This window comes from Poromitra crassiceps, assembly GCF_964638095.1.
Source record: "Poromitra crassiceps genome assembly, chromosome: 18".
Lineage (NCBI taxonomy): Eukaryota > Metazoa > Chordata > Actinopteri > Beryciformes > Melamphaidae > Poromitra > Poromitra crassiceps.
Window position 1 is genome coordinate 11,548,063 of NC_139636.1, and position 16,261 is coordinate 11,564,323.

The window sequence follows — 16,261 nt, forward strand, 5'->3', positions numbered from 1 at the left end:
TTGGATGAGAGGCCCATCAAAGTGAAGGGTTTATTTTATCTGTTTGTTTTTCTGACCCACCCCCCCCCCCCCCCTCTCAGAATAGAAATTTAAATCAGTGCCCACAAAACAGATAGCTGGTTTCTCATCACATCAATCACATCAAGAAATCAATGTTTTCACACTAGCAGCCATTTGGTTTTTTGGTTGTTTTTTGTTTTGTTTTGGACATTCGATGGCTTAGAAATTAGATGATTGAATTGACTGGGCTGCTACTAACGATTATCTTTACTATAGTATAGATTAATCTGTTGATTATTTTCTCGACTAATTGTTTAGTCGTTAAATGTGACAAAAATGGTGAAAAATGTCTTAGCAGTTTTCCCCCCGAAGCCATAATTTGTTAGCAAACTAAGCTTATTGAGGGCAAACCAAGCTTGTTTACCAACTTTCAGGGCGGTTTTCTCTGAATGTCGCTTTTAGGAGTACCAACATTCAAATAAGCATATCAACTATTTTCACATTTCAATGTCAGTCTGTCACATCATTTGAAAGCTTACAATCTGCACTTTCATAATCTGTAAAAAACGAATTGTTACCTAATTGTTACCCAAAACACCAGTCCCTGTCACAATTATAGCCGAATCGCTTGGTTTGACCAAGTAGCTTCTTCTTCTGAGCCCTTTCCTCATTAAAAAGCAACAGGAACGTCTGCAAGGTGCAGAAAAGGCGTCGGCTCCAGACGAGCGCTGCAGAGTGGAGCACTTTCAAAATCCAAGCTTTTCAGAGAAGCTCTGGGTGACGTGAAACTGCTCTTCCAGCTGGGCGATGGAGAGATAGGACATTGTAGGACATTGTAGGCTAATTGGATTTACGTTACTGTAACAGGCAGCAATCATAAAGGCACTATGGATTATATTGGACATGTATTGTAAATATCTGACATCTGGTAAGCCTTGCTTGTTCTACAACATTGTATTGTTAGTAATGTTACTGCTAGAAGTGCTAACATTACCTTAACCAGGTGGTTAGTGTGGCTGGTAAGCTAGCAGACGTTGTCATCTGTTTCCCCTCACAAAAAGCGCTCCAGGCACGCCTTTTCCCCACCAAAAAGGCGCTGACAAACGCTATGTCGACACACAGCCTAAAACTTTTTATAAGCATTTTACTAAATGTATATTGAATGATGAATGGTGCATGCAATCCCTTGGTTCGTATGCCGAACCCGGAAGAGGGCGTGACTTTGGCACTCTATAATCTACTAGTTGTAAGATAGTAAAAAAAATAATAATAATCATACTAGAAGTGAAAAATCTTTCTAATTCAAGTGGGTTCTGTTTTCCACAATCACCACCATTTTTCTGGAAAAAGCAGGAATGAGCAAATGACCATTTCCCCCTCTAATTCCTGCATAGTTAGCGCAACATTTTGATGCTATTTGAAAGATTTTTTCTTAGAAAAAAGAGAATAAAAGAAAAGAAAAATACAGTATTTTGGCGGGACACAGTTTTCCGATATTATATCTTGGATATGTCCCAACTAAGCCTGGTTAGGATCTGGTTTTGAGCTCTGAACTGGGCTATGTAGTTTGCTGCAAGTCTGGACTGTCGGAGTTTGAACTCCTAATGGACTGTCTGTGTGTGCGCGTGTGTGTGTGTGTGTGTGTGTGTGTGTGTGTGTGCCCGCGTGCGTGCGTGTGTGTGTTGTGGACAGAGAAGCCTGTGTGTCTATTGGCAGCCATGCCTTACTGCGCCTTCTGCTGTCTCCCTCTCTCCCTCCCTCTCTCCCTCCCTCTCTCCCTCTCTCCCTTGCACTCTCTCCCTTGCTCTCTCCCTTGCTCTCTCCCTTGTGCTCTCTCCCTCGCTCTCACCCTTGTGCTCTCTCCCTCGCTCTCTCCCTCGCTCTCTCTCCACTCTCCAGCCACTCTCTTCTCTATCTAAACCAGTGGTTTTCTAAAGTGGGGGCCCCCTGGGGGGCCGCCAGGAGGCACTAGGGGGACCTCAGCAAATTAATGGAAAGGTTAAAAAACATCTTTATAGGGAAGGAAATGATTCAGTTATATTTGTTTATATTTATATATATATAAAAAATATATATGTTTATATTATATTTGTATAAAGATCGGCGCGGCCTGGGGTCCTTCAGGCTAGAGCAAGGTGCTCGCCGCAGGCGAATGACGTGCAGCGCACAGGCCCCCTTGAGGTCCTGAGGCATCCGCTTTGTCTATGGTACGGCATAGTAGGATTGCCTTTTGGGAGGGTCTGGTGAGACGAAGGAGGAGCGCGGCCGGGAGAAACCCACAGAGCCTTAGCCCTCCATGCACCGAAGGGTCTTTCAATGCTGCGGTGTAGCACTAGCTCTATTGCAGCGGATTGGGCATGATCAACCCTTCCGCGGGCAACGCTGCAGACAGAGTAGGAAGGCTGATCCGTGAGCGGCTGCTTTTGGGACGCGGGTCGGGGTCTTAATCGGCCTCGGCTGGGTCTACTGGGCGAGGGTGTATGATGTTGGACAGACCCGAAACACCTTACGACCCCAGTTAACATCACTGATGACGCGTCCCAGCGCATGCTGAAGCAATGTATCTTGAACCGTTAATACTACAGTATAATAATAAATAAAGAATATAATATATTTTGTATTAAATTGTATAATTATATTTAGTGTAGTATTAACAAATGTAATTGAATCCGTTCCTTCCACATAAAAATCACATTTGCCATGCCCATCTGTCTAATTGCCTGCCAGTCAAAACGTCATCACATTCATTGTAATTTCCCCCTGGTGTGGGTAATAGTCTGGAACAATGTTCATAACGGAAAACAGAAACACTGAATACGAAGAAATATTGAATATGAAGAAATGAGGGGGTGCCACGGCCAAAGGCTAATTCTATTTGGGGGGCTTTGACATGGAAAGGTTTGGGAACCCCTGGTCTAAACTACTCTAGGGCTGTAGAGGTTTTTATTATTTTTTATTATTGATTCATCTGTCCATTATTTTCTCGATTAATCAATGAGTTGTTTGGTCTATAACATGTCTGTATGAGTAACAGCCATGCTGCGTAACAGAGTGTATTGTTAGTGAAAGAGCACTTCACACAAAGACTTCCTCTTTCATCAGTGACACTTCCTGCATGGCGCAGGGACTGGCCATGTGTGGATCAAGGACGTTCCATATAACTGGAAGCTGAAGGGAAAAATGGCCGCCCATTCATTTGAACATAAGCTGCTCACCAGCGCATGAAGCATTTTGAAGGGGTCTTACTTCCTGGTTTTACTTCTGTGATGTCAAGGTCATGTGACAACATGACGTCAGCTTGTGTTCACGAGCGACCCCGGGCCAGAGCCATAGAGAGAGAGAGAGGGAGCTCCAGAAAACACCTCTTGGTGAATTCTGGAGACAAATTGGCTCATAAAGTAAAACTTGATCATTCAAACAGTCGTTTTTGACTTTGAATGACACAGAAATAAATTAACTGAGTTTCCCCATGTGCTGTAAGTGGATTGGAAAAACTGTTTCTGGGCTGTAGGGCATCACGTGAAGTGCTGTTTACTAACTGAAGACAAAGTAAAACTACTCGTTTCACCAAATACGGTTGATAATAAAATGGTCTTGATTTGAGCTGTCACTTTTTAGTAACTTTTTAAAAACGTAAGTTACACACAAAGGTACAATCTACCATGTCAAACTTTACACTATATACCTAGGCATCAGAAAGCTCATAGGATGTGATCAAATGCAAGTTTGATTCAACAGCATTGACCCTGAAGAGAGAGAGAGGTGTTTGGAGAGGAGGGGGGTAAAGAGCAGAAGAGTGGAGTCTGGGGAATAGAATGGAAAAGGAGGGGGCACATAGGAGGGGGAGACTGGGGTAAAACGGATCGGACAGGGTTAAAGCAGGCAGAGGGGGAGGGAGAGAATATACATCAGCATTACTAGAGAGATAGACTATTTTGAGCAATTTAAAAAAAATCAAAATTATTTGATTCCAGCTTCTAAAATGTGAATATCTTCAGGTTTCTTTTTTCTGGGTTGTTTACTCCTCTGGCCGTAACTGAATATCTTTGGGCTGTGGACAAAACAAGACATTTGAGGACGTCATCTAGCGCTTTGGGAAACACTGAACAACATTTTTCACCATTTTCTCGACCAATCGATTAATCGAGAAAACAAGCCACAGATTATTTGATAATGAAAAACATTGTTAGTTGCAGCCCTAATCATAAGTGTTTGTTGTGTGAGAAATTGAATAGCGTAGCAATGTGCATAATTCCTCACACTAAGTCTATGGCATGGTGCAGTGAAGCAGCTTGTAAAGTCTATGGCATGGTGCAGAGTGAAGCAGCTTGTAAAGTCTATGGCATGGTGCAGAGTGAAGCAGCTTGTAAAGTCTATGGCATGGTGCAGAGTGAAGCAGCTTGTAAAGTCTATGGCATGGTGCAGTGAAGCAGCTTGTAAAGTCTATGGCATGGTGCAGTGAAGCAGCTTGTAAAGTCTATGGCATGGTGCAGTGAAGCAGCTTGTAAAGTCTATGGCATGGTGCAGTGAAGCAGCTTGTAAAGTCTATGGCATGGTGCAGTGAAGCAGCTTGTAAAGTATATGGCATGGTGCAGTGAAGCAGCTTGTAAAGTCTATGGCATGGTGCAGTGAAGCAGCTTGTAAAGTCTATGGCATGGTGCAGTGAAGTAGCTTGTAAAGTCTATGGCATGGTGCAGTGAAGCAGCTTGTAAAGTCTATGGCATGGTGCAGTGAAGCAGCTTGTAAAGTCTATGGCATGGTGCAGTGAAGCAGCTTGTAAAGTCTATGGCATGGTGCAGTGAAGCAGCTTGTAAAGTCTATGGCATGGTGCAGAGTGAAGCAGCTTGTAAAGTCTATGGCATGGTGCAGTGAAGTAGCTTGTAAAGTCTATGGCATGGTGCAGTGAAGCAGCTTGTAAAGTCTATGGCATGGTGCTGTGAAGCAGCTTGTAAAGTCTGGCATGGTGCAGTGGAGCAGCTTGTAAAGTCTATGGCATGGTGCAGTGAAGCAGCTTGTAAAGTCTATGGCATGGTGCAGTGAAGTAGCTTGTAAAGTCTATGGCATGGTGCAGTGAAGCAGCTTGTAAAGTCTATGGCATGGTGCAGTGAAGCAGCTTGTAAAGTCTATGGCATGGTGCAGTGAAGCAGCTTGTAAAGTCTATGGCATGGTGCAGTGAAGCAGCTTGTAAAGTCTATGGCATGGTGCAGAGTGAAGCAGCTTGTAAAGTCTATGGCATGGTGCAGTGAAGTAGCTTGTAAAGTCTATGGCATGGTGCAGTGAAGCAGCTTGTAAAGTCTATGGCATGGTGCAGTGAAGCAGCTTGTAAAGTCTATGGCATGGTGCAGTGAAGCAGCTTGTAAAGTCTATGGCATGGTGCAGTGAAGCAGCTTGTAAAGTATATGGCATGGTGCAGTGAAGCAGCTTGTAAAGTCTATGGCATGGTGCAGTGAAGCAGTTTGTAAAGTCTATGGCATGGTGCAGTGAAGCAGCTTGTAAAGTCTATGGCATGGTGCAGTGAAGCAGCTTGTGGTCACAGCTGACTGGAGTGTGTCTAAAATAAAAGCTTGGGTCTATTTCAGTGGCCTTGGCTCCTGTAATAGCACAGAGAGGAGGGCTGCACACACGCTCTCATTGCAGAATTTTCAATTGCAGCTCTCGTTTTCTGCTCGTAACACACACACACACACACACAAACAAACACACATGCACGTGTGCGCACACACACACACACACACACAAACACGCGCGCGCACACACACAGCAGGGCATTCGTTGGCAGCGGTGCCTGTATCAGTTTTCAGCAGCCTAGTAATAGATGCCTTGTGACTGACACACACACGCACACACACACACACACACACACACACAGAGGAAAAGAAGGGAGGGTGGAAGTCACACAGTGAGGGGGGTGAATGAGAGGGAGTGTGTGACGTGTGTGTGTTTGCCTGTCTGTGTTTTCTTGTGATTGTCCCCACCCCCCCTTTGTTTTATGAACATTTTTCACATTATAAAGACAGAAAGCAAAAAGCAAACAAATATAAGGTGATCAGTAAATTTGCAGTAAATTTGCAGATTTTAAAATAAAATGTCAGATATCTTATTTTAAATGCGATATTATCGCACATGACACAAATAACATGAATGAAGATTCCATTCCACTGAGGTGTTCCGGTGACATTCCAATGAGCCAGCAAGCGCAATACCAGGGCCTGACACTGGAACACTCAAGTGTTATTAGTTACATCTGTGTTTCCCCTGCTTTAACATGTCAGAATGGCTGCTGTGAAAAAGGTCTATTAAGTGAAGGTCTCTCATTGACTAAATACACACACCATTGTTCCCACCCTTTTTCTCCCAAGACATGTTGTAGCTGTATGGTGTAGTAGGTCATCTGTTCTAGAAGATGTAGGTGTCACAATATTGACAAGCAGCCCAGCAGCAGTAGAGCATTTTTTTTCTGGAGCCAGTATTTTGTAACGGCCTTTGCTGCCAGCGAGATCTTTAGGAGGCAGGTATCATCTTCACTTAGCCCGTCAGGGATATGTCCACGACAAAGAGATGTGAATGTTGTACTGATACTGAAACCCAGGGATCTTCATTGTTGCTACTTCCTTCCAAAAAGTCTGAATAGAGAGACGGGAGCAGAAAACATGACCAACCATGATTTCTCCACACATTCCCTCCAGCAGCAGAGCTGAGGCTCAGTGTGTTTAGCCTTCTTTTTGGGAGTGATAGAAAGACAAATGTAGTTTTTCCAACAGAAGGTCTCTCCAGCTCCGGAAGTTGGTGGAGACATTCAGGAAGCATTCAACGGCTCCCCAGTAGGGATGATGTATATTTGTAGACCAACCCACAAGTCCCTGCACTTTATTTTATATCCATCTTAAAACATGACTTTAGGGAGTCTCTAAGCGGTTCTTCTGTCCTCTCTCTCCCCGTCTCAGGTGATTAACGTGGACGGCAGCAACAGACAGACTCTGCTGGAGGACAAGCTGCCTCACATCTTTGGCTTCACCCTGCTGGGAGATTACATTTACTGGACCGACTGGCAGAGACGCAGCATCGAAAGGGTCCACAAGGTCACGGCCGTACGAGAGATCATCATCGACCAGCTGCCCGATCTGATGGGGCTAAAGGCGACCAAAGTGTCCGAGACATACGGTGAGGGAGGCATACACTCTCTCTCCGTTCCCGTCGCAGTGAGATAAAGCTGTGTGGAAATCTGCTCGTTCTTAATCATAGCATATCCGCGTGCGGGGTCTTGAAAAGTTTTTAAACTATTAATGGCTATTTGATAAGGTGTTACATTTTGTAGCTGATTGTGTTAAATGGGCATATATCGGACGTCTGATATCGATCACAGACCCCTGAAATGAATCAAGATCGTATCGTGGCAGACTTTGTGATATCGTATCATTGTCCAAAGAATCTATATAATAAACTTGAAACTTTATACCCTTATCGCTGATGTGACGAAAGTGGCGTTGAGGTCTTAAAATATACTGAAAAGGTCTTAAAAAAGTATTGAATTTAACTTAACTTTTACTTTGATCTCCCTCCTTCCCCCCACCCCGTTCCAGGTACAAACGGCTGTGCGGTGGATAATGGAGGATGCAGCCATCTTTGTTTCTGGCGTTGGCAGGGCGTGGGCTGTGCCTGTCCAATGGGGATGGAGCTGCTGTCAGACCTCCAGACCTGTGTGGTGCCAGAGGCCTTCCTGCTCTTCACCAACAGGTAGCTGTATTCACCTTATGTAGCCCCGCCCACTTGACCCAGTTGTGTTATGACTTCCTGTTCAAAACACCGTCTGTTTTACCTGGTCACTCACTAGTACTGTACTGTCACAGGAGGTGTAAACACAATAGGAAGTAACTGGCTCACCCCTGTCTTGGAACATAAGGTTAATAGAGCTGAAACTGTTGCTAGCTAGATTAGCTTCTGACTGTGGCAGAGTCATCAGTAGGTAATAGTATAGACTTTTCATGGGCAATAATGGCAATAGGAAGATTTTAACTTTTTCTGGTGCTATTTTCCTCCCAGGGACAATATCAGAAGTATCTCTCTGGGCACCAACAGTAACGACGTGGCCATTCCTCTGACCGGAGTAAAAGAGGCATCCGCTCTCGACTTTGATGTCTCTGAAAGGAGGATATACTGGACGGACATCCAGGCCAAGGTGTGCTGGGATTTGTAGTTTTAAGTAGGGCTCTGCATAACTGTATATTCAGGTTCCAAAATGACCAAATCCAAATTTTGGCTTTGGCAGATAAATAAAAGAGTAACTAAATCCCAAACCCATTATTTCTATGAGAAATGTATCGTAGCATAATGACTTTGGGAGTTGGCGCTCCCTCTCGTTCTCTCTCACGCGACGTTTCTCTCTGTCTCTCAGACGATCAGCAGAGCCTACATGAACGGCAGCTCCGTGGAGCATGTGATTGAGTTTGGACTGGACTACCCAGAAGGCATGGCGGTGGACTGGATGGGTCGCAACATCTACTGGGCCGACACCGGCACCAACCGCATCGAGGTGGCCCGGCTGGACGGACAGTACCGCCAGGTCCTGGTCTGTAAGGACCTGGACAACCCGCGCTCTCTGGACAACCCGCGCTCTCTCGCGCTGGACCCAGCTAACGGGTAAGAGCCAGGGATTAAACATGTGTGTTAACAAGCCAAATGACCCCCACAGCCACAATGATCTGTGTCTTTGTGTGTGTGTGTGTGTGTGTGTGTGTGTGTGTGTGTGTGTGTGTGTGTGTGTGTGTGTGTGTGTGTGTGTGAAGCTCACACATGCCTGTGCCAAAACCACATTGTTAACACTTCACCCACCTGGTGATGTCATAGCCCAGAACCTTCAACACACATGCCCGGGGGGATCTGATGCAACTTCAGGATCTCACACACGCACGCACGAGCACACACACACACACACACACACACACACACACACACACACACACACACACACACACACACACACACACACACACACACACACACACACACACACACACACACACACACACACACACACACACACAATAATAATAATGAACAGACGTCCGGGTAGTGCAGCGGTAGATTCCCTGCCTACGAACATGAGGGTCGCAGGTTCGAGCTCCCGTTTTACCTCCAGCTTGGTCGGGTGTCCATACAGGCACAATTGGCTGTGTCTCCGGGTGGGAAGCCGGATTAAGGGTATGAGTGCTGGTCGCTGCACTAGTGCCTCCTCGGTCGAGGTGCCTATTGGGGGTCGGACGGTGAAACTCCTCGCTGTCAGGTGAAAGGAAGCATGTGCTAGTCTACAACTCTCCCCAGAATAGTAGAGGGGGTGGAACAACGACTGGGACAGCAGGGGAATTGTCCAAGTACAATTGCGGAGAAAACGGAGGGAAATCCGTGAAAACAAAACGTAAATAAAAATAATAATAAAAACAACAACCTTTTTTGTATCGCACTTTTCCGCCTGTTTCAAAGTCCTTTACAAAGAGTAAAACAGCAGAAACCCAGTTTGTGTTGTGTGTATCAGATCTCCTGTATTAACTTGATCTCTCTCTCTGTCAGCTATATGTACTGGACAGAGTGGGGCGGTCGGCCTCGTATAGCCAGGGCCTACATGGATGGCAGCACCATAATGACCTTGGTGGACAAAGTGGGCCGGGCCAACGGACTGACCATCGACTACGTGGACCATCGGCTGTACTGGACCGACTTAGACACATGCATGATCGAGAGCACCAACATGCAAGGTACAGACACACAGAGCACCAACATGCAAGGTACAGACACATAGAGCACCAACATGCAAGGTACAGACACACAGAGCACCAACATGCAAGGTACAGACACACAGAGCACCAACATGCAAGGTACAGACACACAGAGCACCAACATGCAAGGTACAGACACACACACACCAACATGCAAGGTACAGACACACAGAGCACCAACATGCAAGGTACAGACACACACACACCAACATGCAAGGTACAGACACACACAGAGCACCAACATGCAAGGTACAGACACGCAGAGCACCAACATGCAAGGTACAGACACACAGAGCACCAACATGCAAGGTACAGACACACATAGCACCAACATGCAAGGTACAGACACGCAGAGCACCAACATGCAAGGTACAGACACACAGAGCACCAACATGCAAGGTACAGACACACAGAGCACCAAGATGCAAGGTACAGACACGCAGAGCACCAAGATGCAAGGTACAGACACACAGAGCACCAACATGCAAGGTACAGACACACAGAGCACCAACATGCAAGGTACAGACACACAGAGCACCAACATGCAAGGTACAGACACACACACACCAACATGCAAGGTACAGACACACAGAGCACCAACATGCAAGGTACAGACACCCAGAGCACCAACATGCAAGGTACAGACACACACAGCACCAACATGCAAGGTACAGACACACAGAGCACCAACATGCAAGGTACAGACACACACAGAGCACCAACATGCAAGGTACAGACACACACAGCACCAACATGCAAGGTACAGACACACAGAGCACCAACATGCAAGGTACAGACACAGAGCACTAACATGCAAGGTACAGACACACAGAGCACCAACATGCAAGGTACAGACACACAGAGCACCAACATGCAAGGTACAGACACACAGAGCACCAACATGCAAGGTACAGACACACAGAGCACCAACATGCAAGGTAGAGACACACACACGCCACGCCAGCACAATATCACCACGCATTCATCAGAACAGCAAGCGCAGTAACAGGAAAACCCCTCAATCCATGTTCTATATACACGGTTTATACCCAAAGATTCACACCCCTATGGTTTAGTTTGATTTATTCTGACATGCGGGAATCATATTTATTATCTTTATCCCAACTGATGAAATGCATCAAACTCACATTTCAAAAGTCTGCATCTCATTGGTTGACAGGACTTGTATGTATTCTCCTCCCGGTGTTTCTTTAGGTCTTCAGAGGGAGATAATAGTGGACGACCTCCCGCACCCCTTCGGGCTGACTCAGTACCGCGACTACATCTACTGGACGGACTTTAACCTGCGGAGCATCGAGCGTGCCGACAAACGCAGCGGACTCAACCGTACCGTGGTGCTGCAGGTGCCACTTTCACTCCATTCAGCAGTCATGGAAAACCTAGAAAAGTCATGGAATTTCAATATCTCGTTTCCCAGGCCTGGAAAAGTCATGGAATTATTCAAATCATTGAATGTTTTTGAAAAGTCATGAGATTTTGAAATGACAGTAATTGTTACAGTAATCTTCTGTGGATAACCTTCCATTTAATATAACGTAACGGCAAATTAGATTTTTGTAACTGATTTCTATAAATCGTGAGAAGAGCGAATTTGTGCATAAATAAACATTCCTGACCATTTTTACTGCCATCACCTTATCTTGAATAGGGTAAACCAGCCATTTCAAAGACATACACGTTTGATAAATTACAACTTGTTTTATTTATGTGTTATTGAAAACATTATACAACAACATTAACATTAACAATAATAACATTATTAACAAGAATAATAATAAACCAGAGGAAAAACGGCACGGTGGCTCAGTGGTTAACACTGTTGCCTCACAGCAAGAAGGTCCCGGGTTCGAACCCCGGTCCGTCCCAGGTCCTTTCTGTGTGGAGTTTGCATGTTCTCCCCGTGTCCGTGTGGGTTTTCTCCGGGTGCTCCGGTTTCCTCCCACCATCAAGAAAGACATGTATGTTAGGGTTAATACTCCTGTCAGTGCTCCTGACCAAGGTATTGGCAAAAGAACTGGAGTTGGTCCCCGGGCGCTGCACAGTGGCTGCCCACTGCTCCTAGTTCTAGGAAGGTTCCTAGTAGAGGATGGGTCAAATGCAGAGGATGAATTTCCCCAAGGGGATAAATAAAGGATAACTTAACTTAACTTAACTTAACTTTTAACTTAAACAATAGGGTTTCAGCCCCTTCAGGGCTTGAACCCCTAATTAAAGACTTTTTATGAATGAGACAAAATAAATGCATTTAGGCTAGGCGGAGTTAACAGGATATCTCATTGTTTTCATTTTCTCTCAGTAAAACTAATTCTAACTTTATTAGATAATGAGGCAAAATAAGTGCATTTAGCAGTTAACAGGCTCTTGTTTTCCCCCTCTCATCAATAAAACAATATTATTCATTTTAAATAATAGACTGTGGAAGAAATTCTGCAAATGTATTTGGCGACCCAAATAAAATCTCCTGTGTGTGTGTGTGTGTGTGTGTGTGTGTGTGTGTGTGTGTGTGTGTGTGTGTGTGGGTCCTGACCCAGTCTTTGGGAATGGCTGCCCTAAAGCACTAACTCAATATAAATAGATGTGTCCTGTCACGTGTAGTAATAATTTCAGAGTCAACGCCTGACATTATTAATAATAATAATAATAATAATAATAATTGATAGGACTTATATAGCGTCCCCACCCTACTGACTTGGTAAGTGGATGGTTAATGGTTTGTGTCTCCGCCTCCTCAGGGCCAGTTGGAGCTGATGTTGGACATCCTGGTGTTCCACTCGTCCCGTCAGGACGGGGTTAACGACTGTTCCCAAAACAATGGACAGTGTGCTCACCTCTGCCTGGCCACGCCCGCCGGAGCCCAGTGCCGCTGTGCCTCCCACTACACCCTCAACCCTGATGGACGCAACTGCAGCTGTAAGTACAATGAGTCTGGGGGGAAGGGGGAAGTTAACCAACAGACGCCCCTGATTTGAATTTTAAGATTGTCGACTTTTCAAAAGTCTTGCTTAGAAATTGCCCAAAACCTGAATGGAAACCCAGCTATTGTTCCCAAAAGCTTCAGTAAGCCTGACTTTAAAGTGAAATGGATTGAGAGTGAACAGAGGAATGGGAGAGGGAGTCTGCTGTTAGATCCCCCCGGTCGTCTCTCAGTCTTGCTCAACTCCCAGGGCACACTGTCTGGGTCAAACTATGGGGAAATCTCAACACACATACATACACACGCACGCGCGCGCACACACGCACGCGCACACACACACACACACACACACACACACACACACACACACACACACACACACACACACACACACACACACACACACATTACTGAATACATGCCCTAAAATGTAACTCGAAACGTATTCCATTAGGTTACTCAAGTTAACAAAGGTATTCTAAATATTTTGGATTACTTTTGGAATACTTCAAAATCATTTTGCTGAGCCCATTTTTTGTCTGGGTCACTCTGAATGTACGCAAACGCGAGGCCTGCAAATGAGTCGGGGTTGCCGTTCTACACAGAAGATGCTTTTACACAGGCGAGCCAGCATTCTGTAAGAGAAAGAGGCCATGGAGATGTGAACAGCTGTACTATGCAGCCGAGGGAAATCCAAAATATTGTGGATGGTTTTGAGGAGAGACTGACAGAACAGAGGGTATATCCTCACCGGGAGACCACGACTCATCACAGAAGATTTATCAGACGCACACTACAAAGAAAAGGGAAAAACCTTGGGGAAGCTGCTGAGATAGAGAGGTCGTTTGACAGGTCGTTATGCTTAGTATGTCTGTTAATTTAGCCTACTAAAGTCAACATGGTTTGAGCATAAATAGGCGAATATAACCTACTTACTCATAAACTGTAGGCACAGAGAAGTCCTCCTGGCGCTCCTGTTGCAGTCACGGATTACATCACTTTTTGCTTTCATTTCAGCCTTTCCCCTTTTTATTGCTGTGACGACCGTAATGTCAAATATATTATAATATTCATATAGGGAGTTATGGATTTGTTGGGATATAGGCTAGCTATTTAGTAGGCTATAAATGCACAGGAATACTATAACGTTAGTTGTTTTTCGTAAGGGAACGCAACAGTAGGTGATACTGCAACAGTTTGTTTTCTTTCTTTTTTCTCCATTCCTTTGAGTCCACTGCTGTATTGAATGATATGCTTTGGTTAACGTATTTCTGATAGTAGAACTTCAATTTCGGAGTGGTGTCCCTTCAATCCTCCTGTCAAGACTAATCAACTGATTGATTAACCGCTTGAACTAACGGCTATTAAGACGACTAAGAGAATCTTTGGTCGAGGGCAGCCCTAGTATTTTAATATTTTAAATAGATCTATTCTTATCCTCCCCAACCCTGACTGTAGGCCCCACAGCATACTTGTGTTCTTGGCAGCGTTTGAGGGCCTTTCTCCCTCCATCCATCTCTCTGTCTTCAGCACATACTTCTACAGCCCCCGGGACCATCACTGATTACACTTTCAGCTGTAGACTGTGTGATGGTGTGTGTGTGTGTGTGTGTGTGTGTGTGCGTGCGTGCGTGCGTGCGTGCGTGCGTGCGTGCGTGCGTGCGTGCGTGTGTGTGCGTACGCGCGTGTGACCGGTCTCTGCTCGCTTATTTGTGTTTGTATTTCACAATACGGCTTGTACAAACGTACACCTCTTGCGAGAGAGAACGATATGTCCACTCAACCTGAACTCAGCTCTTCCTCCTTATTCCCGCATGCAGTTAGTTCATCTAGTTTCGTATTTTTCATCCGTTTTTATTTTCATTTCCTTTTTAATTCTTTCTTTTCAATTCAGTTTCGTTTCAGTCGGTTTCCAGAGTGGGTTTGCTCGTCCCAGTTTAGTTTTTCTTATTTTTTAATGTTTAGTTTTAGTTTAGTTTTTATTAGTATGATTTATGAGTATCTTTTTTTTTCTTTTTCCGTATTATTCAGCGGCAATATTTAAGAAGCTCAGAATAGGTATTACAATGCAAACACAGCATGTACAAATGCCTCCTCATGCTTGTGTTGACAAATTTGACCAAATCGACAAAGACTAAAACACAAAAGACATTTTCTGTATATTTTTATTTTAGTTTAGTTTTGTAACGACACAATATCACTTCACTTAGTTCTCATTTTCTTCTTTTATAGGTCTAGTTATTTTTATTTATTTAAACTGAAATGTTTTTTCCACACCTAGTTTTAGTTTACTTTTAGTTAAATATAATAACCTTGATTCCTGCATCCATTCATCTCTCTCCCTCCTTCCCCTCTCTCTCTTTCTCCCTCTCTCTCTCCCTCTTTCTCTCTTCCCGCCTCTCTCTCTCCCCCTCTCTCTGCCTCTCTCCCTCCCTCTTTCTCCCTCTCTCTCTCTCTCCCCCTCTCTCTGCCTTTCTCCCTCTCTCTCTCTCTCTCCCCCCCTCTCTCTCTCTCCCCCTCTCTTTCTCTCCCCCCTCTCTCTCTGTCTCTCTCTCTCCAGCTCCGTCTAGTTTCCTGTTGTTCAGTCAGAAGTCCAGTATCAGCAGGATGGTTCTGGGCGAGCAGAGTCCAGACATCATCTTGCCCATCCACGTGTTGAAGAGCGTGCGAGCCGTGAGCTATGACCCTCTGGACCGCCTGTTGTACTGGCTGGACGGCCGGCAGAACATACGCAGGGCCCGGGACGACGGCGCCATGGTAACACTGACGCTTCAAACTCACCACGCCTCATAGACGGTTTCAACTTGACAACATAAACATTCTAAATTGCCCCCTAGCTTACTTCCTGTTACAGTGTTTGCTAATACAATTCACCTTATTCACCACGCCCACTTTTTCTCTCTTCCGCGTTCAACGCAAACGTATTTGTTCTTCCGGTTCAGTGCTAGTTGCCTTCTGTGGCTAATATTAGCCACTAGTTAGTTATGTTATATGGCAGTAAAATGCCACTGAATGACCAAATTGATATAACTTTTAACCATTTCGAGTAACACTGTTTCCATACGGATCACCAGCGTTAGTTTGTTGTTTATAACGTGGCTATATTCATAACGTTTCTATCTCGGATGCGTTATTTCGAATCGCACATAGGTTACGCTAAAACGCACATAGGTTACGCCTCGAATCGCACGCAACCTATGTGGGTTTCAGGACGCAACAGCCTCGACTCCACTAACGTCATCTTAAGAGCACAATATTCCTGGAATGCAAGTTTAACTAAACAGTTACATGTCCTCTGCATTCTACATAAAATTAAGATATTACGGGTTGTTTTATTTTGTATGTTACATACGTATTGGCCAAGATATGTTAGTTTATGGGGGAGTAATTTTGCCACTTTAGGAGCGGAGTGTGCGCGGCCATTTTGCCTGCGGGGTTTTTGGCAAGTCAAAACGGAAATACTATTATGAAATGACGTAATGCGGAAGTGTCCATGTGTGGGCCATGAATAAGGTGAATAGCTAACAGGAAATAAGATAGGTTTAAAACGGATGGA

At 44.8% G+C, this 16,261-nt stretch overlaps 1 protein-coding gene across 1 annotated transcript in view; it reads left to right on the forward strand.

The window, feature by feature from the left end:
* Positions 1-16,261, forward strand: part of lrp5 (low density lipoprotein receptor-related protein 5) — a gene marked incomplete at its 3' end in the record, with an annotated part of 50,741 nt that overhangs the window by 22,369 nt on the left and 12,111 nt on the right. The window contains exons 10-17 of the mRNA XM_083654240.1: positions 6,945-7,161; positions 7,581-7,734; positions 8,041-8,176; positions 8,393-8,637; positions 9,565-9,749; positions 10,986-11,134; positions 12,524-12,701; positions 15,266-15,462. Of these exons, the coding sequence (XP_083510366.1) occupies positions 6,945-7,161; positions 7,581-7,734; positions 8,041-8,176; positions 8,393-8,637; positions 9,565-9,749; positions 10,986-11,134; positions 12,524-12,701; positions 15,266-15,462 (1,461 nt within the window). The remainder of the gene's footprint in view (positions 1-6,944; positions 7,162-7,580; positions 7,735-8,040; positions 8,177-8,392; positions 8,638-9,564; positions 9,750-10,985; positions 11,135-12,523; positions 12,702-15,265; positions 15,463-16,261) is intronic.